General features: G+C 42.6%; 1 protein-coding gene across 2 annotated transcripts in view; it reads right to left on the reverse strand.

Moving 5' to 3' along the window:
• The window catches only part of CNTN5 (contactin 5), a 3039905-nt gene that overhangs the window by 594308 nt on the left and 2422672 nt on the right, over positions 1–22925 (reverse strand). For both annotated transcript variants that reach the window (XM_086935289.1, XM_086935290.1), the window contains 3 exons: positions 20071–20207; positions 12242–12371; positions 6994–7144 (listed from right to left, as the gene is read on the reverse strand). In XM_086935289.1, coding sequence (XP_086791415.1) covers positions 6994–7144; positions 12242–12371; positions 20071–20207 — 418 coding nt within the window. The remainder of the gene's footprint in view (positions 1–6993; positions 7145–12241; positions 12372–20070; positions 20208–22925) is intronic.

Genomic DNA, 22925 nt, shown 5'->3' on the forward strand with positions numbered 1-22925 from the left:
CCATATGAGAAAATCTTGATCTCGCTTTAAGTGTCAATGTGAATAGCACAATGTGCTAAGTTGGTGCAAATCCCAGGAAGGGATGATGGCGTACAAAAGGCTTACTGAGCCTTGGGCAGCAAGTGAGTTTAGGGAGGAAAAAAGGGCACCTCTTCTTGAGCTCCAGCCTCAACCTGTTTGAAGGCTGCAGCATCTTACAGTCTCCTCTGGATGATGCCTTGGGCCGCCACAGTCTCCGGACAGCCAGTGTTGGACGTCTCCTCCCCTGCTTCCCCTACTTTTGGTAAGTGTTGCCATGAGCGGTGGTCTCTAGTTCAGTACTCTTTTGTTTAATCCTTCATCAGGGAATCTATTGGGTTAGTGTTCCTAGTGGTGTAACAAAAGTTGAAGGGGCCCACCCTGCAAGGTGCACAGACGGGTCCGCTCTAGATTTAATCCGGAGCTATCAGGCCTGAGTACTGTGCTGAGGGGACCCCCTGGCCTGTGTTATACCCCTGGGTGTTCCAGTGCATTGGCCCTCATTTTCACAGTGGCCCCCACCTGTAATACAGGGATAGTTTACTTACTCCAGCATGAGTGACTTCCTTAAAGTTCACAGTGGCCTCACCTGGAAATTAGCATCACGGATGTTCCATCAGAAACATTTCCAAACAGACTAGATGTCTAACACTAAGCTCACTGGGACCCATTTGGCAGAATCCCCTCTGGGCCTTGCTTTATCCAGGATCTCTCCTCCTCGTAGGTTCAGCTGCTCTTGGCAAGCAGAAGGATGGTGCTCCAGGCTTAGGGCACATAGTCTTGACTTCCTGGGTAATAGCCCTTCACCCAGCAGGGAGACAAGCAGACCTTGGTCCCCATTCCTGGTTACAGCAGCTCGAAGTCTTGGCGATCATCTTTCCACATTGATGTTTGGCTTGTGGGACTCGTGCTCCCACCACTTATATGTCCACATCCGGACACAGATTTGATGGAGTGTCTGGTCTCCCAAAATTCGTGTTGTGTTTGTTGACAGCTGGGTGGGCCTGAAGCCCTTTGAGCGCAGGGCTCGAGTCAGGGTACCACAAGGGTGGGCGGCGTCCCCCCACTTATTTTACTGGGTGGACACTGTCCCCCCTGCCAAACAGCTGGACTTCACTCTTTGGCCTTTCTGGGACGAGGAGCTCGTAGCTCACAGCACGCTGGTCTTGGCTGACTTCTCAGATGCAATCGCATCATGGGGTGAGCGAGGGGAGGCAATGAGCCCAATGGGGCAAGATACCTTACGTGATGTCACTTCCTGTTGTGACGTCACTTCCGGTGACATCATCCCCCCACTTATTTTTTTAGGACTTGTGCCCTGTTTGAGCCCATCACAGCCCTCGTTGTGCTACCTGGAGCACTCTTCTAGGTGACCTTCTTAGTGATTGCCTCATCTTCTGCATTTCCAAATGAGATGAGACTGTCTTGGTGCTTTGTTTTTCTTTATCCATTATCTATTTTCGCAAGAGCAACCACGTGCCAGCACCTCGCGGGCATAAACACGGATGCTACCCGGAAGTGTACTGCGGCAGCACGTCCTCCGCGGTGATCCGGGCCTTTTTAAAGACGCCTTATCTCCATTTGTTTTTATTATCGTCAAGGTTATCGTTGTTTCCTTGTCTCGCTTTGAAATGGGCTCTCTAATTGTCATTACGAGCCTGCCACCGCCAAATGAGCCTGTGATTTATGCCAAAAAGCGCGCGTGGAATCCTCGCAGGAAAATTAAACATTTCCGTATTGAATGCAATCCTGAGAGTCGTCCCCCGAATCTATTCATTACGCCGGCACCTGGGGAGGCGAGGACGAGTTTCATCATACGCTGCCTTCCCTACATCTCCATATATTGCAGAAACCGTTTCTATTAAGGAGAAATTAAGCTGGGGGTTGTATCGGGTCACGGCGGCGCCGAGCAGAGTAAAGCCCTTAAGCTGTTAATTATTGGTTCATCACCTATCATTGCAAACTGCTGATTGGATAACAGGTATTGTCTTTAATTGCCAGTGCAGTGAATAAACAGCCGATTAGAACTACAATGTGCCCATTGTTAGTGGAAACAGTAATCAGCAGGAGATGCGGAGTTAAAGCTGGAGGTGCGTACAAAGCCTTAAAGAAGTGTGAGCAATAACAGAGGATTTGTTTTCAAATGCTCATTCTAGTATATTCGCTCGTACATAATAAATAAAAAAAGGATACTCATTCTTATCAGCCGATAATATTGAAGAAACATATTTTTGTACCTTATACACAAACCGCTATTACAGTACTATGTGGCCAATAACCACAAACAAATATTTGTCTTTATGGGTCTATGGCCCTATTTACAAGGCCACAGCAACATTTCAATTAAGCTGGCAGAATTCTTTGTAATTTCGGTAATTTTCTCTTATGATTATTACACAAAATTCCCTAAATGATGCCATGTTGGACCTCGCAAAATGAAATATTGGAGCTGGATTGTGGGAACAACGTCAACGACAGGAACAAGAGAGGCTGTCATTTGCAGAACTTGTGTTTTTGGTGATGCTATATTTTTTTTAGCGCAAAATTGCCCTCGTATCCAAAATGAAATTAAGGACACATTTCATTTTAAAATATGGCGTCGAAAGCAATATTTGTATTTCATTTATTATGCATAATTTCGAGTACTTTTCCCTGAAATTTCCCGGAATTATGTAAAACAAAATTAGGCAAATAATCATACATCCCTACCAATTACAATCGGTGGTAACATTAAGAAACATGCTAATATCCGACAGTGATGCATTAAGAGCAGTGCTTAATTTGTAAAAACAATAATTGCCAGGGCTCTGTCATGAGGCCACTTCAACTTGCACCACACCTTGCCCATACCATGCTGCCAATGATAGTAACAACACAACTATTAAGAATCACACTGCTACAAGTGAGACAATTCAGACTATTTCAGGCCGCCAAAGCTATAAGAATGGCTCGTGAGGCAGGCAATAATATTCTTTATTTTATTAATAATTATCTGTTGTTGTGGTGAGCTCTAAATTAGCCAGACATTGCCACCTTGTGGCAGACTCTCGCAGGCACCAGTGTTGACAGTTCGGAAACCACTGGCTCAAATTAAGCACTGATTCAGAATTTATCGTTTATAATTGAATTGTTTGCCACACTCAAAACAAATGGACAGCCTGTTTCCTTTGGGACCGATCTGCAGTGGACAGCCTACTTTCCTGATGGTAATCGTATATCCTAGAACCCAAGGTGCTGTAAAGAATAAAGATTTCTAGTTTGGAGAAAGCCACTAATCTTACACATACCCCACAGATGGTGTGGGGTCCGGCATTACACTATAATACAATTAGCTGGGTCATATAAACTGCAAACCATTCAAAGCATGACCCCCCATGAGGCTGGCGCCGAATGGAAAAATACAGGAAGATGGGCTTTATGCTTGGAGGAGATGGGCATGATGAAGATGATAGACATTTTTTTAATTTTCTTATACATGTATGAATCTATGTATTTCTTGGCATTTGGAGGATAACGGACAAGGGCCTTTTATTGGTGTAATAGATGCCTGTTGGAAGAGTTGTTATTTCATGCAGATTCATCAAACAGGGCAAAAGTTATTAGTGAATGAACCTTGTTTTTACTTTGTCCGATAAGAAACATTTCCTCGAAACTTAACATAACCAACAGAAAGCTAAATTTGCTAAACATCTCCAAAATGTAGTCTGGATTGATCAAAAGATGCCAAATTTATAAGCAAACAAAGCTTTCTTTGACCCTCCCTTTGAAATCTGCACCCCGGATGGCCCTGCATGAAATTTCGTGCAGATAAATAAATGGACGACCAAGTTGTATGTAAATCAAATAAATCAAAATACGTGTTTTAATGAAAAGTGGAGCTAAACATAACTATATAGCTCCTGTGCAAGCGGTCTTAAAGGGCTAGCCACTCCCTTACCCTCTGCTGTGCAATCTTTGATAGGTGGCAGCTTATTTTAGACTTTAAGGTGCCCAGGTGCATGCCCTACCCTCGCCATGTTAAAGTATGCCCGGATTCAGATAGGTGCCCTATTTTGAGCTCATTCTCATGTCTGGTGTGAAAACTCAACTCTCAGGCAAAGATTTTGTCACTACTGTTCTGAAAACTTTGCGGTGTATTTAACAGAGAAATCCTCTCTCACTTGATTCGAATGGTTGTTAGTCGTCAATTTGCGTTCTACGGAGTGCTTCCATTCCATTGCATGAGTGTATTTTTTCAGCTAAGGTTAGGGACTATTTAATGAACGCAGAAAGCCTTCTTAGAATGAATTCTTATCCTTTTAAAAGCGACACATTATGCATGTCAATCTGTCTTTCTTGAAGTATGATGTACCTAAGTATGTAAAAGCAGTTAATTATTTCAACTTTTAATAAAAATGTTTTTTTCTGTGCGCAGAAAATATACATAAAAAGTAAGACCTAGCCTGTGTTTAATTTTTGTTACCTAATATTATTTCAAGGTTAACTTTTCTTTACGTCACTCGTGGCACATCTGGCTCATTCAGTGTGTTGTCTAACTGGTTTGAATTAAAAAAAATCCTTTCGAACATGGCTTTCTGCTTCTTTCGCAGTCCTGCTCACTGGCTCCAGCTTAATGCTGATGCAGACCAGCAGGGGCCAAATTATGTAAAGTGGCTCATTGTCCCCTCTGATGGATTCTTTACACCTGCTTCTGGGTCTTTTGCCCTCAGGTCTCTAATATAGCATGGTTACATAGACAAAAGGGATCCTTTAATTGCATGGGGCAAGAACCACAAACAGATGATGGAACACTCTCTTGGCACTGAAAGGGCACAAAAAACCTCCTGCAGGACCCGCATTACAGAAGGCCCAGCACAAGCGTCAGCATCCACTCCTCTAATACTAAGGTGCCCTGAAGGCACAATTGAGTGCAAACATTTGTTGAACCCTTAGGCCACTTTCTGGAATACTACTGCACAAGCTTTCTTTTTTCAAGTGTATTCCTTATACAGCCACCCAGTGATACAGGACCTCTATGACTAGGGAACCCATTTCATTTTATGAAGCTTTATTCGGTGCATTAAAAGAACAATGACCATAAAAGCACATAAGCAAAAAGATTACATAATTATACAGATAAAACAGGATTAAAAAAAATCATGCTTTTCATAAGCTGCATTGACTTACATAAAACGTGGCAATATAAAAACATTTGTCCGGAGAATTCAATTCATAAATCAATTTAATAGGATCAACATTAAAAATAGCATATTTTTTAAAAATTGGTTTTAGATAAACAATCCTCAAGCCAATATAGAGAGTACAAATTAGCATAAAATGCAGGGTGCTCTGTTTCAAGTGACCATCGCATGGGCATGGTCCAACTGGATGCTTTTTTAATTGTGGGAAAGCCATCAATCCATGGGCCAACCCAAGTCTAAGTCTAGTCAGAACAAACCTATGTGCTGGTCTGGTTACCTGGCTCAAGTACAATTGGGGGCCCTCACTTTTTATATATTTATTGTACAAAATAACTGAAGTGAGGTGTCCACTGGATGCTACACGTTTTTGGGCTCTATGCATCATGAAAATTTGTTTCATGTCTGACTTTGTATAGTTACTAGCAGAGCCTGGATCAGCCACTATATTGAGTCCATATATAATTTGAAAACTGTCCACAATATATTTGAGCCATGGTATCTTCAAAAAATTATCCAATTTGAGACAATCCCCAATGACAGACTGGTTAAAGGCTCTCTCTTCCTTAATCCAGATGGTACGCCATACCATTAGTTGCCTAAACAAAATTAGGTCACTTAAGTGGGCAACCCCAGCTTCCCTATGGATCAAATCAGTGGAGGCTGATGTGGGAACACATAGCAATTTTTTAACAAAACAATTTTCCTCCCTTTGCAATGAGTCAGTGTTAGTATAGCCCCACAGCCCCGCCCCATATAATGCAATGGCAACACTCCTCGCATTATATATTTGGATCATGTCTCTTATTCTTCTGTTGCCGATCTAAGTGGCAAATTTAAAAATACCATAGGCGGTTTTCTTCATTTTGGACCTAACATTCATTAAATCATACGACCAACTACCATCATGAGAAAAGAGGAGGCCCAGATAACAGAATTCATCCACACCCTGAACTTTCACCCCATCAATAAAAAAGGCATGATTTTTCTTAACTCTAGCACCACAGATCATGGTATGAGTTTTACTCTTATTGATAACTAGCTTCCGTTTACTGATAAAATCAGAAAACTGGTCCATCAGTGCTGCAGACCTATCGGAGTCCGGGACAGGAGCACAGCATCATCTGCATAAAGCAGAACTGGGACACCTGTTCCGCCAATCTGTGGAGCATCTGCTTTCACTGTTTTCAGGACCATATCGACCGCATTAATAAAAAGAGTAAACAAAAAAGGGGCTAGGACACAGCCCTGTCTAATCCCGCGTTTTACTTCAAAATTTGGGGGACTAGGGAACTCAAAGCTGCAGGTTTTTTGTTATCGCCTCACCATTTGCTTTGTAGATGTGTACTCTTTGAATACTGCGGTTTGCTAAGGGATTCTGTTGCTGCAATAACAGGTATCCAAATAGTGGGAAAGCGCTTGCCTTTTACCAGGGTGGAGATTGCATTTTCGACAAGAATTATTTGTGATTGTTCAATGAACATTTTAATTTAACAGATAACTAGATAGAAATGCATCACCTACAGATGTAATTTCAATGCTAAAAATCAAAGCCAACAAAGTTTTACATTTTCTGAAAGGACATTCTTAACTGGACTAAAATGTGTTCACAGTTTTGCTTGAAAAAGATGTCTCTAGTTAAACTCAAGAGGAGTTTTATGGTTGGTGGATCAGGTGAGTAGTTCTCCTTAGCACAACAGGTGCAGTGCATCTTGCATTAGGGCCCACTGTATTGGATAAAAAGCACCAAGCTGCCTGTGGAAAAGAAAACACTAAAATTAAATGAACGCCCGCTCACCTCTTGTTCTGTTTTAGTGCCTTGTCTCCTTTTCTCCAAGAGATGGTTGGCTTGGGAGAGGCCTGAGGTTTGCATTCTGTGACAACTTCTTGTCCCTTCGTTAAAACTATTGTTTTTTGTTGCTGACTGGGCTCGAAAGTGGGAGCTGACGCTGTTAAAGAAAAGTGCAATTTAGAAGGGAAGGATGGTTTGTTTCCATGTCTCAAGCTGACAGGTGATCACAGCTCATATATTTCTTAGGGCAACATAAATTCTGGAGGTATAAAGTGAAGCATGCATTGTTAAGCAAGCGCCAAGCTCCAAACCTAGACATTTAACTGAAGCAGGCTGCCAAATACTGTCAATTCGACCATTTGTTAGATGTCCACGGTTTGAAGATGATTCATGGTGTTGAACAATCACAAGCAATATTGTTTTATTTCAGTCATTTGGAACTGTGTACATGTTGGAGTTATTAATCTTTCAACCTTAATATATTCAGTAGCAGAACAAAATGGGTTACGAGTTGAAAATTTGCAATGATCTACTATTCATAGCACTGGGCGTGCATAATCAGGCTGTGAAAAGTTACACAGAAGACTTCACAGAGCGCGTAGCTGCAGAGTGAGATCAGGTGTGATGCCACAGACCGGTACACTGACCCTTTATAGTTTCCATTGATGGTTTCCAGCGGCAGCTCCTCCGTTAAGGCGGAGGAGGGTGGGCCCCACTGCTCTCTCAGCAGTGAAAATATGAAAAATAAAATGATAATAAAAACAGGCTTATTTTTCCTCACTGAGCTGGGTCTAGGGCCGGGCCATCCTGATGGACAGCAGCTGCAGCAGAGAGGAGTAGTAGTGGGCACTGCTGCAAGTGCGCATGTTGGTTTGGCTGTCTGTCTTAGGACAGCCAAAAGGACAAGGGGCTCATAGCTCTCTCGACCCAAGCTGTCCCCTGCACCGCCTCACCACTATTCTTTCACAGCAGCCGCCACTGGCTGTTTCATTGGGATGTTTTGCTTCGAGTAGCTATAAAAATCCGCTCTCTTCCAAGAATACAATGCTCTGCTCTTCTTCCCCTCATTCCGCCTTATTTTGTAATGTTTGAAGACGCTTGGTTTTGTTATGTTTTTTTAAAGGACTGATGTTCAGTCTTGGAATGGTCAAATTACTTACCAGTATCTATCAGTGCACCAAGTTCTACTCTTCCCCCACAGCACTAATTAGCGAGAGGATCACCCCATGCACCCATAAAGGAGTCCTGCTGCTGTTGTCTCATAATCATTGAATGAATATATACACATATATATATATATATATATATATATATACTGTTAGAACTGGGAGTCTCTAGTTGGCAGAGGTAGGTACTACTGTCCAAATAGGGACCCTTGCTTCTAGTCAGGGTAAGAAGGAAACACTCTTAGATAACCTCTGCTCACCCTCTGGGTAGCTTGGCACGAGCAGTCAAGGCTTATCAAAGGCAATGTGTAAAGTACTTGTACCAACACTCACAGTAACACAGTGAAAACACCACAAACTGACTCCACAACAGTTAAGAAAAATAAAGGTATTTTAATCTAAACTACACCAGACCAAAACGACAAAAATCCAACATACACAGTTCAAGAATATGGTTTCAAATGAGCTCTTAAGGTTGTGTTAAAATAATCCACAGTTGCGTCCCGTTTTAGCCAACAGTACCTTTAGATGCGACAAAGTTCCAAGTGAAAAGCTATAGCAGTGAAAAACAAGTCATGCGTCACTCCTGAGACCCTGGGGAGGGGATGCGACAACCCTGCTCGATGTAGCGGGCGTGTTGCGGTGACTACGGTCTGTACGGGGAGGGATGCGATGCCCTGCGTGGATTTCCGTGAACAGGTTTTCGTGGAAGCGGCTCGCAAAAGGGATGATGCGACGATCTTTGGGGCAGCGACGATCTCCGGTGCGGCGATGATGCATGGCTCAGCGATGATCTTCTACTCTTGCGGCCCCTCGATGGCTCTGTGATGACTCTAGCAGCGACTTGATGCGGTCCGCAAGCAAGCGGTGCGACGATCAGGCTATGCGACGACACTCGCAGCAATGGTAATCTTCCCGCACCGGACTGGTACGTCCCGCAAACAAAGGATGCGATGGCTCTGGCAGCGGCAACAGGCACTGCGATTATCTCGGCTTTCGCGGTGGCGGGAATTTCCACGCACTGATGGGGATGCTCTCCGCAAGCGAGCAATGCGATAAACTTTGGAGAAAGTTCTTTTAAGATCTGTTTCCAGCTTCCCGACACAGGTACAACTTCCAGAGGCACCACACATGGGCCAAGCACTCCAGGAAGGAGAGAACTCTCTCAGTAGACTTCAGGGAAGCTGGGGGTGAAGTCCTTTTGTTTCTGGGACTTCTTAACAGGGAGCCAGCTCTTCTCAGGCCCTTGGAGATTCCTTCAAGCAAGGTTACACAGCACAAAGCAAAGTCCTTCCCCTCTCCTTGGCAGCAAAGCAACAGCAGGTCAGTCCAGCAGAGCAACAGCAGGACAGTCTTCCTTCTGCAGTTTCAGCTTTCTCCATGGCAGAGGTTCCTTCTTGATTCCAGGATGATCTAATTTTCTGCAGTCAGGGATACTGTACTTTTACCCTTAAAAGTCTGTATTCCCTTTGTGCAGGAGGGCTCTGAGCCTGGCGAGAACCAGTTCTGGGTGTTCCTTGAGCACTTTGTTTTCCTAGCCTCTCCATTCCTTTCAGGGAGAGGAGCAGGGTCGTCAGCCGCCCAGCAGGAGGTGGAGCCAGCATTGTGGAAGGCAGGCACAGCCCTATTCAGGCCCAGGTGCTACCCCCTCCCACCACTCTAGATGCAGATGGAGCTATTCAGCCCAGGGATGGCCCATTCAGCCTCTGGGAGCCACCCAGCCCCTGCCACCCACAAACCAGACAGTCAATTCACAAACGGGCCAAGGCACGCAGAAAGGTCAGACAAGAGAACAGCAACTTTCTAAAAGTGATTTTAAACACAGGATTTAAAAACCACCTTTCCTAAAAGATGTGTTATTAAATTCTGAGTTCAGGGATACCAGACTTTTATGTCCTACCTCGCTCCTATGGGAAGATATGCTGGCAGCCACTGTAGCCAGCATTCCCCTGGATAGCCTATGGGCAAGGTAGTGAAAAATAAAAATGGCTGTCATTCACTACCAGAGCATGTCACCTGCACTAGTACATGCTCTACCTTTCACATACAAGGGTACCTTGGGCCTTCCATAGGGGTGACCAATGTGCACAGAAAGGGAAGGGTTAGGCCTGGTCAGTGAGGACACTGGCCAGGAGGACATGGCAGTTCACAGACTGCACACAGGCACTGCGGTGGCAGGCCTGAGACACCATTTTAGGGCTACTCATGTGGGTGGCACAATCAGTGCTGCAGGCCCACTTGTAGAATTTGGATCACCAGGCCTGGCACACTCAGTGCACTTTACTAGGGACTTCTTGGTGATACAAATTTGCCAACCATGGATAACCAATTAGAATCACAATTTACACAGAGAGCCCTTGCACTTTGACACTGATCAGCAGTGGCAAAGTGCCCAAAGCATCTATACCAGCAAAAACGAAATCCAGCACAGCATCAAAAATACAGGAGGTAGAGGCAAAAAGACAGGGGAAACCACGCCAAAGATGGCAGGTCTAACACACATATATTAGTTAGGCTCAGATTTCACTCTTACAAAACCAGTGAAATTCGGCAGTTATGGTATTTATTATGGCAGATATGGTAGGCCATGTGGGGACCGGAAGTCTGGCCTATATGCTGCTTATTAACTGTTAAGTCTTATGCTGGTTTAATACTTTTGAAAATTGAGACTACCTAATGTGAGTTTATAGTCAGGCCGTTAGTTGTTGAGTATTCTACATAGTGTAATGTGACTATTTTAACTTTCCCCCTGTTACAGCTATACAGATTATAGAATTATAGATGGGTAACAGGGAATTACAGGGGTTCTGAGTAACATTAAGTTAGTGAGAGTGAATCTTGAATTGTCTATGAAGTCACACAGAACGCCCAAGGTGAAAAACATCCAGCAGTTCACTTTTTAACCATCCATAATTTTATGGTATGTATGAACCAGAAATCATCTGTCCTTGATTTTACTGCTACAAATTGGCAGATGTGTAACATGGCCTCTGTTCTGTCCCTGTCCCAAAGGTTAACAAAAATAAAAAGAATTAACTGCGATCCTTGACCGGCTTCCATCACCTTTCCTGCCTTCCTTCTCCCTCCTGCAGCTGTGCATTCTGCTTTCAGTCAAAGCAAACAAGCACAGCTGCACAGACAGGCTCTCAAAAGGGCCTGACAGTCATTTATAACATCACAACAGTGGGTAACCAGTTTTGTTATCAACTATTGCTATGTCATAGCATTGGGTTGTGAGAGTCAGAAACTGAAATAAACAATCGAGCTCCATATGAGAGACATACATAACAAAAAGATTGCAAAGGAATACAATACACTGTTGCAAAAGCTTAGAAGAATGCTCCAGGCACATTTTAAAGTGGTTTGGTGAATAAATACAACTGTTTGCACTCAGCTCAGTTGCTCCGTTGAAATAGCCATTTTGTAGCAAGAGTAATTTATGATTGGGAGCAGGAATTAAGGATTGGTTTGACATGATAGGGCTGTAGGTTAACATCTTGGGTTGGATAGTCATTTCCTTTAACATGCATGGAAGAGACCATCCCGTAGTTTGAAATGTGATTTCTGCTGCCTGGAAAACTGGGGGTTCTGCTCATCAGCCTATCCACTCATTCAATCTGCCAGTTTTGAAAGCAAGATGAGGCAACAGTGGAGGTGTGATGCATTCGGAGCAACATGACCTATAGGCTCACAGGAAACAGACTCAAGGTGGAATAACAGTGTGAGGAAGAGTAGTGTTGATGGTCCAATGGAATCAGCTTTAAAGTGGAAACCCAGGATGCAGGATGGGACCAATACCAGCTTTAGCACTGGGGAGGGATGCTGAGAGTGCAGGCAATTTTAAAGTAGAATATTCTATGTACTAATACATTTCCCTACGTAGCTATTGTTTATTTTTGGTGTAGGTAGATTCCACATCCCATCCTGCCAAATAAGATCTTACCACAATTAGAAGAAAACATGACATATCAATGTATATTTTCCAGATAATGTGAAGAAGACAAAAGGCGTAAAAACTCTTAATCATGAGTAGTAAACAACTACGTAAAACGCACTTTAAAAGAGGAAATGCAAACATATTTGCTTACCTAAAATTTTTAGTTCTGCACTGCTGTACATGGTTCCATGTATATTTTTTGCCAAGCACTGGTACATTCCAGCGTCTGACTGATTCACATTGTGGATCATCAGAACACCATTAACCATTTCCACTCTGCTCTGTAGATAGAAGTAAACCAAAGAATGAAAAAACAAGTTAGGATGTTGCCATCTTAATGTAGTTAGGAATATTGTTTTACTTAGAATGCCACACACATTGTCAAAAATATTTATTATGGAAACAATGACGACTTAGCACAACTAAACTCCTTCAACTACGGCCATTTTAATGCCAGTTGGCCACACTGAGCACAATCAGAGTGATTCCCACTTAAAACAAAAATTGGTTCCCAGTTGCCATGACAGAAGAAGGCAAGGAGAGTTAAATCACTTAAGTCTTACTTTGCCCAGCAAAAGGGTGCAGAAACATTACAACCCTTGCTGAGAACCATTACAAGTTCAATATGTGAAATACCATGTACAAATCATGCTGGTGATACGATGCAATAGGTTTGACCTGGTAGATTATATCGGGAGAGGTGGGCAATCACGAATGATGATGGCGGTTTGGTTTTAAGCTACGGCTGAGCCCGTCAGCATCGTATAATATCCTGGGTGCCCTGAGGAGCTGGAGGGGGCTAAAAAGCTTTGGTACAGCACTGCTGTCTCTGGTGGCCTGGGCCGACAGAGGGAGACACCATTAGGGTCGTAAAGGTGAGGTCAGACACTCGGCCACCCGAGACCTTCACACGCAAGATGGCGGCCGTGGCTTGCTGAGCGCAGCTACTGGTAATACAAAAATGCTGAACCCTCTATGGGCGCCATGAAAGCCCTCAGTGGTCCCATCGGGCGCCCCGCTACGTTTTGTGACTGGACCACTGGGGGAACCCCAAGTAAGGAGGAGATGGGGGTGGCTGGTGCCCAGGATACGGTGGGTCAGACTGCCAGCACAGAGTCAGAGGGGTGAGCAGTCCCGCCGCAGCCTGTGGCTCAGGAGAACAAACATGCTGGCAGATGGGCGGCGTCCCTGTTCCAACCACCATGAAAAAGAGGTGAGGAGAAGAGGGGAGAACCGGAGCAGTGTCCACAGAAGAGATAATGGGTGAAGAAGGCTGTGCCCAACGCTCACAGTGGCCCCAAGAAATGACTGACGAAGTGAAGGAAAGGCCCCGAGGCAGTGGCCTACAACAGAGCAAGAGGCTAACCCTAGATTGCAAAAAACACAGTTGATGGACAGAATGCAGAACAATGTCTTACATTCACCACAGTACAAAGATCTGGGCCTAAATCCATCGTTTTTTTGCACTCCACACCACCCTAGGTCAAACAATGGCTATATGCAAATCAGCCTTGACTCTGTGCCTCATGGGAACAGTCCAGCCCGAACTACCAAGCCATGTCTTTCCTAGACCGGAATCAAGCATCCATGGACCGGCTTCTGGCTATCAGCCTTCTCCAGCCTGGATAGCTTGACTCCAGTTATGTGGAGTGCCTGGGACTCACGTCTGAGCATACCCAGCCCACTCGGGGTAAAAATTGCAAAAAACACAGTTGATGGACAGAATGCAGAACAATGTCTTACATTCACCCCAGTACAAAGATCTGGGCCTAAATCCATCGTTTTTTTGCACTCCACACCACCCTAGGTCAGACAATGGCTATATGCAAATCAGCCTTGACCCTGTGCCTCATGGGAACAGTCCAGCCCGAACTATCAAGCCATGTCTTTCCTAGACCGGAATCAAGCATCCAAGGACCGGTTTCTGGCTATCAGCCTTCTTCAGCCTGGATAGCTTGACTCCAGTGATGTGGAGTGCCTGGCTGAAGACGGATTTAGGCCCAGATCTTTGTATCTGCATTCTGTCCACCAACTGTTTTTTTTTGCTAACCCTGGATTGCCTAGGGAGAACTGGGGGCTAGAGGATGGCTGGCTCGACATGGTCTCGGCTTAGGTGCCAAAACCTGTGCTGCACATGCCCCTCAGACTGCCGGGTTGAGGCAGGCATGGGACAAACGAATTACAGCCTCCCCATACATGCTACCCAGGGTTTGGGCTCTGCTGGGACTGAAGCCCAAGTCTCACCTCCATTTCCCCAAGGGAAGTGGACCACACCTTTAGGGCCTACTTCCTAGTGGCGTGGTGCAGGGAAGAGACACGGCTAAGATTTTGAGGCAGCGACCATGACCCCCTGGGTGCAGCAGCCACCACCTGATTCACTGGGAACCTGACGGACACCACCAGGGCCATGGCATCGCTTGCAGCTTGGAAGTGGTCTATGGACCATAACTCATCTGGAGGACACGACCCTAGAGACCAGCGGGAAACTGTCCCCACCTTCTCCTTTATGTTAGTGCTAGGGAGTATGAATGTTGGAACTTTTCTGGGGTCCTTGGTTAATGAGAGGATGATGTCAATCAACTGCTCTGGGGGGAGGGAGTTTGGTAATATTCTGGTTTGTTTTTGAGTCACATACAGCCACCACCACAACAGTTTCCTCTGTCTCACTCTTTTCTCCTACACTCAGGGCACATATAGAAGGATTCATTTCTCTTGGTGTAATTGAAATCCCATCACCTCTTGTCAACACATCATAACATTAATTTTACTAGTCGAGTATGGCTGCTCTGTAAGCTGAGGTCAAATACATTAAACATTGACCTACTGTACCAATCCTACTCTTTCTATCAGTGATTTACTCGTCACCTATATCAAATTGCCAAGGGCTGTGTGCATCTTTTATTTGTTTGAGTGTCTGAAATGTGATTATAGTTGACTCATTTATTTCGACAACGAATTTGTGATAGATCTGATTTTGCTAAGTGAGTAAAACTTAGGAACAAATAAAATAGACACATTATTACATTTAAATTTTGTGTTTAACTACAGAGCACTGAACCAGCAGGACTGCCACAGTAAAGTAGCTGCAGGTGTGCAAACTTAGGTGCACAACAACATTGTCCATGATATAGCCATATATATTCATTTATGTTCACATGGCTACATGAGGGAACTGGTTTTGCAAGGAATAGATTGCACTCTTGGTGGTCCATTTTCATACAAAACTGAAAATAAGCTGTAAAGTCACGATCAATTGCAACCCCAGGAGCAAGTTGCAAACGATCACACCTCGCATGAAAAATAGAGCAAACCAGGGAATGAAACCTCCGTGGCGAGCATTGAAAGCAGAATTTGATTGCCAGGGCTGCTTAAAAACAATGTCGGGTATTCTAATTATTTTCTAATTAATTACATAGCGTATTGATTTGAAAAGATCCCGGGCATTGGCTGCACCGCAGAGCATGACATCTTCAGTTTTGCAGTCACTGTTTTCCAGGCTCACTCGGGAGATGCAATAAGTGGGAGAAAAGTTGCAACACAATTTCGGCTCGGATTTTTTTCTGTGGCTGACAACGTGTGAAATGAATCTGGAAGCAGAGCCACTTTTAATTCGGTTACCGTTCCTCTGGGATTCTCGCAGTCTGAGCACTATCTAGAAACCGAAATGAATAGTTTGGGAGTCCTGGGTGAGAGGGATAGTGAGAGAGCGAAGTGGAAAACTGAACACACCAAAGCAGGCACCACGTATAAAAAGAATTGTATGACACACGTTTATAAACCGTAAAACCTGTCCAGTTTGGGCTCGTGAACAAACACAACACGGGTATGGCCTAAAGGTCAGAGCGGTCGCCCTTGAAGCTGGGGAACTGGGTTCGATTCTCGGCAGGGACACTTATCATCCTGTTATTCTGGGCGAATCACTTAATTTCCCCGTGCCTAACAAAAATGAATGTGTCCTTATGTAACGCAACCGGTGCTCATGTATAGCGCTCTGATGCCTTTCGGTCAAGTTCGCGCTATATAAAACTCGAGGGGAAAAAATGATACATTGAATTCTCTTAAAGCCAGACAAAGATTGAATTAAATTCGCTTGCTTCTTCTTTCATGTTCAATTGCAACATTATCAGAGAGCAGAGTTTTTGCAGCACAAACTAAGCTCTGGAATACTGCTCCAGCACTGATCTAAGTAAAGCCAGCAGTGAAACACTTTGCTATGACAAAAATATAAAATAACAAAAATCGCAATTTGTGAAGTTTGCAGCTGAATAATGGGGTTCTGCTCGTTTTTCTTCTGGAACAGGCCCATATCCAACAATAACCCATCAAGGACTGTCAAATAATGCCTACTCACCACTTAACCCATTTGACGCTGATGACGAGCTGGGCTCGTCATGGCGTAGCCTCCTCGCACGCTGATCGCGTGCGAGCGGAATTCCGCTAGCGCGCATGGTGTTAAATAAAACCACTGCACACCCTAAGCATTTAAACGGTTTGCTGTTATTTGGCTAGTCAAATTTTACATGTTTATTTCCAATAATATTTTCATAGATATCGCCCTAGTAATCGTTCTGCACACATTAATAATTACATTACCAAATATAAATTAACCATGTCATTTAGTGACGTGCTTAGAGGGATAACAAAGCGCTGCATTCGCTGTCCATAGCAGCACAACTTTATACCTTCGTTGTCAGTTCTCCTTTCCCCAATTACGATATCCCTTTATTCATTCATCAGCTGATATCAATAACAAAACCGTCGGACATTCCCCTCAGTGTCTTGGCTATGCTACGCGCTAATAACTCATATTTGTGTTATTTCATTTTTTTCTCCTATGTCTATACTTGGTTCCTGTAATTGATGTAACTATGTAACCTGTAACTCGCTGATCCTTAAAGCGCTCCGATACCTCCGGGTCTAGACAGTGCTATATAAAACTTTGCAAATAAATAAAATAAATAAGAAAGCTCTCATCTCAATTATGGTGTGGGCTCTCTTACACTGTACATGTTTAGTGCTATTATTGTTCACAGAAATGCACTTTATGCAGCAATTGTAAATGTAAATTGATACTTGTATAGCGCACTACTCACCCGCAAGGGTCTCAAGGCGCTTGTACGAATACCGCTGTGGAACCCTGTGAGGCGTCCACTCCTGGGCACCCCCAAGGTGGAGACATCCTTAGCGTTGTGGGGGCCATTGTGGAGATTAAGAAAGCTATTGCCTAGAGCTGCAGAGTGGGACTCCATGATTGGAATAGGCACCGAGGCGAGAATTATCAGGTCCGTGGAATTTTGAGCCCAAGACCCGCCGAGGCGGGAATTGAACCCTGGTCCCGGGCTAGTCCTCTGCATCAGGGTCTGCCGCTCTAATCATTGAGCCACACTTCTCCAATTATGACTACTGTGAATTTCAGAGAGATGCAGTTGCATGACTAAAGGCCTGATTACGACTTTGGTGGTCTTAGGACTGCCGTCACGTCGGATTCACTGCCCACTGACTAGGCCCTCTGACAGCCGAATTACAATGTTGGTGGTCCCAAAGACGAAACACCGCCACCCTCACCAAGATTTCTCTTCCCAACTCAATGGCGGTCACATTAGTATTGAAAAAACTCTCAGACAGGTTTTTTGACTTTGGCTAACTCAAATTTCTCATAGCCATTAATGTTAATTAGTGAATACCGTGGGAACTACTATTACATATTTTCTTCTTTTTTCTGATCACTACACACGTGAGAACCTCTACAAACACTTCTCTTTTCACTCTTTTTGGAGCAGCCATGTTGGAAGGAACTCCATAAAAAATGTATATGGTATAAATGATTTTGAAATATAAAAGTTGGTTTAAATATTTGAAACAGCGTTAAGTGTGATCTGTTCACATGCCATATTTGGCTTATGGCAGTGGAAAACATATTTTTCTCCATAGTGTGTCAGATAAATAACCACATAGACTACAGGAAAGAACATGCTGTACTACTACAGGTATTGCATAATTTCCTGGTTATTAATATGCAATACTTCACAGTATCACAATAACACAATATAAAGCCAATCTCATTGCAAAAGAGGCTGCACTGGGACTATGGGGTAAACCCCAGTTAAAAGAGTGCATGTGTCTGAGCCTACTGTAGGAGTCATCGGAATGACTGGCAACCAACCACAACGATTTGCCTTGAAGAAAATGGTTTTAAGAGCATTTATATTTTGCTGAAACTTGAGGAATGGAAGTCTGAAGTCCCATGCTGGTCTTAAACATAGCTATATGTGTTAGAACAAATTAGTGTACAGTGTTTTAGCACGGCTTTGCATTTGCCAAAGTTTTTACATTACTTATTGTGAACACACCTGGGCAAAACTGGTCAGACAAACGAAAGCGACCCTAAATTAAAAAATAAACAATGCTGATATTTGATCAACAGCCCGTCATCTTTCCTTTCAAAAGCAATTGAAGACCTGGCTATTCCAGAATATGTCTTAGGACCCCTAACTCTGACTGCTGTTGTCACTAGCGCTGGGATGCCTTTCTACATCAAAGGCAATGTCTAAGGCATTAATCAGGAATGTTTTTTGTTGACTTGGTAGTCTTATGTTGCTAGCCATTCTATTGCAACACCGTTTTACCCCAGGCCATGTCCTATGCAGGTGGCCAAAGCCCCACTGTGCACAGTCAAAGGCCCTTCGATGTAGGCGGCTGTTCACGGGGCCTGGACCCTGGACACGCCCTGTGCCCAGACCTCCATAGACTCCCATCGCCTGCCGATCCCCAACTCACATTTCAGTTTTTTTTTTGTGATGATGTGATAGTGTCAAGGCACTGAAGCTCAAGCACCACCCACAGTGCCTAAACACCTATGGACAGCCGACTCCCACCTCTGCACACATGAGTTGGATGCAAAGCCTGACCTTATGGCCAGCCCCTGCACACGATTCCTAGCTGCATTTGGCAAACCTTCCCCCAGTGTGCAGCAAAGTGCTTGCTGCATGTGGTTTCTGGCAGTGTGCAGCAGAAAATAGGCTGCAACACCCCACAAACTCAAATCCCCCACAGACCCTATAACACATTTTTTTTTTTAAAGTTTGAAAAGCTTTATTGAGTTGATTAAAACAATGTAAAACATCAGTACACAGCACAAATAAAATGCAGGAATGAAATAATTATGGAGAATATTGTACCAACATAACAAGAAAAGCCCCAAAAGGGGAAAACACTATACAAATGAAACAATGCTTTTATAACTTTTCATTTTGTGGGGGGAAGAAAGAGAGAAAGAAGGAGAGAAGAAGGGAGAAGGGGGAGGGAAGGGGAACAGCAGTAAATAAGAAATGGAAAACAGAGTAAAGAGGTAAAGAATAATAAAAGTACATAATAATAGTAATAACAGTAATAATAATAATAACAATAACAGGTGATCATGAGGCACTTTTAGATAAAAAGTCTGTTAAAGGGGAACACATTTTATTTCTTTAATTTTTTTTTACATCTTTTGTGGTACTTCCACTACTTATAAATCCCCCAAATGAATTTCCATTGTCTTGCAGGACCCTGGGGGTGAAGTTTGATCAGTGGTAACATGATAGTCCTGCTGTTCCTCACGAGATGGGCATGCTAAGCCCTACAGAAGTCTCATGGTGCTGGTTATTAGCAAAACAAAAATCACCTTCCTTTGGCATGGCAGTGAAAAAAAACGTGAACCGATAACAGAGCAACTACAAATAAAATACAATCCACACATTTACTACTCCTGTACTACTCAGAGTGGTGATGATTATATTTAATGAATAATACCCGATTTTAAACTATAATCGTTGTGTGTTGGAAAATACATAGATATCACTCTCCCATGCTTCATGTGTAAATGTGATGCTGAGAAATACACTATAGGGTGCTTCAAAGCATTTTTCAGTCTATAACCATCAAGGACGCAAAGTAACAAATTGAATAATAAAACAATTTTTACATTCTCTAAAATTGTACCTGTGATTGGAGAGGCTCTCCATTCTTCAGCCAGCGATAAGAGGGTCTTGGTTTTCCAGTGGCTTTACATTCCCATCGAAGCTGATCTCCGCTGTCTAACTGAGTATCATTGATTTTTTCAACCCAATGTGGGCGGGCTGCAGAAAGAAGCACCACATTATTACAAAAGGAAAAATATTTATGGTAATACCATTTGTTGTAAATTGATACAAAGGGGCTACCCCTTAGATTAGATCTGGCCAGGAAGTTTTCTAATAATGATGTGCATTTCAGATGCAAAGTTTCCACTATGTAAGATTCGTAATGAGCAGATCTTATTTAATTTTCTGCCAAACTCATTATTTCTGACTGTTTGGATGATGTGCATATTAGATGCAAAGTTTCCACCATGTAAGATTCGTAATGAGCAGATCTTATGTAATTTTCTGCCAAACTCCTTATTTCTGACTGTTTGGATGACTGCCAAATCAATTTTTTTCAAATTGTACGATGTTGTCATTTGATTGAGGTTATTGGGCTTTAGCTGTGTTTGAGGAATGTGGTTGCTTTCAACTCATGCTTCGATGTGATACCCAAGCATACTGGGTGCCAAAACCTTAGAGATGATAGTATGATTAGTTACAGAGAGGCACTTGGAATTTTCAAAGTTGGCACTGAGGTTTTATTTTTCAATGAATTATCGCTCAGCAATGTTAGACCTATATTATCTAAGTAGTTACAACAAGACAGAATTATCTATTTTTGTAGACTACTGTTTCCTTTTCTCTTGGTAATGTATTAAAGTCACCAGAGATAATTAAGCTTGGTGTTGGTAAGAGAGAATTTTAATAATTTCACGGAGTGTGGCAAACTCAGTTATTTTTAATTGTTCTCTCTGTACTCAAGTAAATATTCAATAGAATGATTGGGTTGTGGAGGCTTAATTTCACACATTGGCACCATAGTAATTGCAGATCAATATATTGTGCCTATGTGTTTAATTTCTAAAGCAATGTATACTGAGAGCCCTCCTTTTGCACGACTGAAGTCTGGTGATTGGTTAGCTAGCTTTTCTGGTGCATGAAGAGTGATAGGTTGGAGTGCACTCACTGGCATTTGATGAGATTTCTCCCATTTCTTCCACATGGGATACTCTCTGGATAAGGTTGGCTGGAGCCTCACTCATCGCCACTCTTGCAGATTTGGTCTGTCGGTTACCCTGTGTGATACATTTAAAGATTGAATAGCAGCCCATTTGCTTCCCTGTTTTAGCTGTCTTGGCCAAATGATTAGCTTTATTTATAAATATTCTACAGGGAATATATTTTAAGTGATGTATTTTATTTATCTTGTATTTGTTGGTAATTTTATTTTATTTAGCTTAATAATACTAATCACCTCTATGCTCTGGTCCTACATTGGTTTTGCATGGAAAGGTACTATTGTGATAACACAAAAGGAAACGATGATAATTTCATTTAAATCAGATTTGGAAAGAATCATGCTTATCTTTTGGTAACCTGAGAGGTTCAGTGAAATGTTTTAACAGTGAAATATAAGGCTCTGTAACTTGTTGTACATTTGACGGATCTCATGGCAATTACACTGTTCAGATGTGATAAATTTAGATTCCTCCATCTTACTTGATATTTCTCCCAGTTCTTCATTATTGATTACTCATTCATTAGCAATTCTATATCAGTGGCATCCAAAATTGGAAATATTTTGAGTTCCGGAGTAGAGTACTAGAATTTAAGCCAAGAGTATGCCTACCGATTCATTCAATCCAAGATGATTTGTTTCAATGAATCGTTCTTAACTTTGAATTACAGTTTACATGTATTTGCTTCAGCTGTGGAGTCTTCTTCCAATTATGTTAATTGAGCGAAGGATTTCTGTTTCTTGAACTTCATTGAATACTAATACTCAGTACTTCTGAACATGGTATCAGCTGTCTTTTACATAGTTGTCCACTGTGTACACCTCTAGACTATACCAATTTCTAATCTATTTAGTTGCATCAATTAGTGTTTTAAATTATTTTCTCATTCAGTAGAGAAGATTGTCTCTGAATTAATATGATCTATATCGTTCAATGGTCTCTTAAGGCTAGTCTATTTGGAAAAAAACAACATTGATTTAGAATAAAACACAGAATATACGTTTTTTAGGACAGTTTATGGTAGTACCCATTCTAAACAAAGTACAAACTATTTTGTGTACCCGTTATGAGTCCAAGTAAAATGATTTCATATAAATACAATCTTCAGCAAGTTTTAATCTTAACACATTGAATTTCAGTGTATTGTAGAATTGTATTGATTTTACTACCCAGTCTAAGAGTTGAATCGCTTTTCAGTTAAGTAGCACAGCACGTTGTAGAGCCCAAAGTTACATTTTGTGTTAGTTATAAATATGTCACGTAGTTGTCTCTGTGTCTAAAGAGAAGGAATGGAAAGTATATTATCTTATTTTTTCGTTGTCTTAGTACAATGTATTATTGAATGACAGTAAGGTGATGGAAGAACACAGTTCTATGTTTTGGTCAAGCTAGGTCAGCAAGTCTTGTGGGAAGAGCTGAGTAGCATTTAGTTTGTACAGGGCAGCAGTGCAAGATAGAAGGAGACATGAACTGACATGGGTTCAAGTTAGTTATTAGAGGGTATAAAATAAGCTTGTTAAGCAAGTCATGAGCATTTAGGCGATGGCTTGTGCTGTGTCGCACCAAGCAGTACAAGACAGTTTAATTGAAGGTTTTTAATTTATTGTTACAAGTGTGTATCTTTCAGATTCTGTGGGCACTGAAAGTTGTGGGACTTTCTTGGTGTTGCTTGGGTGTCTGTTGACAAGCTCCATACAAGCAGGAATTCATCTTT

Source organism: Lissotriton vulgaris, chromosome 8 (assembly GCF_964263255.1).
Source record: "Lissotriton vulgaris chromosome 8, aLisVul1.2, whole genome shotgun sequence".
Classification (NCBI taxonomy): domain Eukaryota; kingdom Metazoa; phylum Chordata; class Amphibia; order Caudata; family Salamandridae; genus Lissotriton; species Lissotriton vulgaris.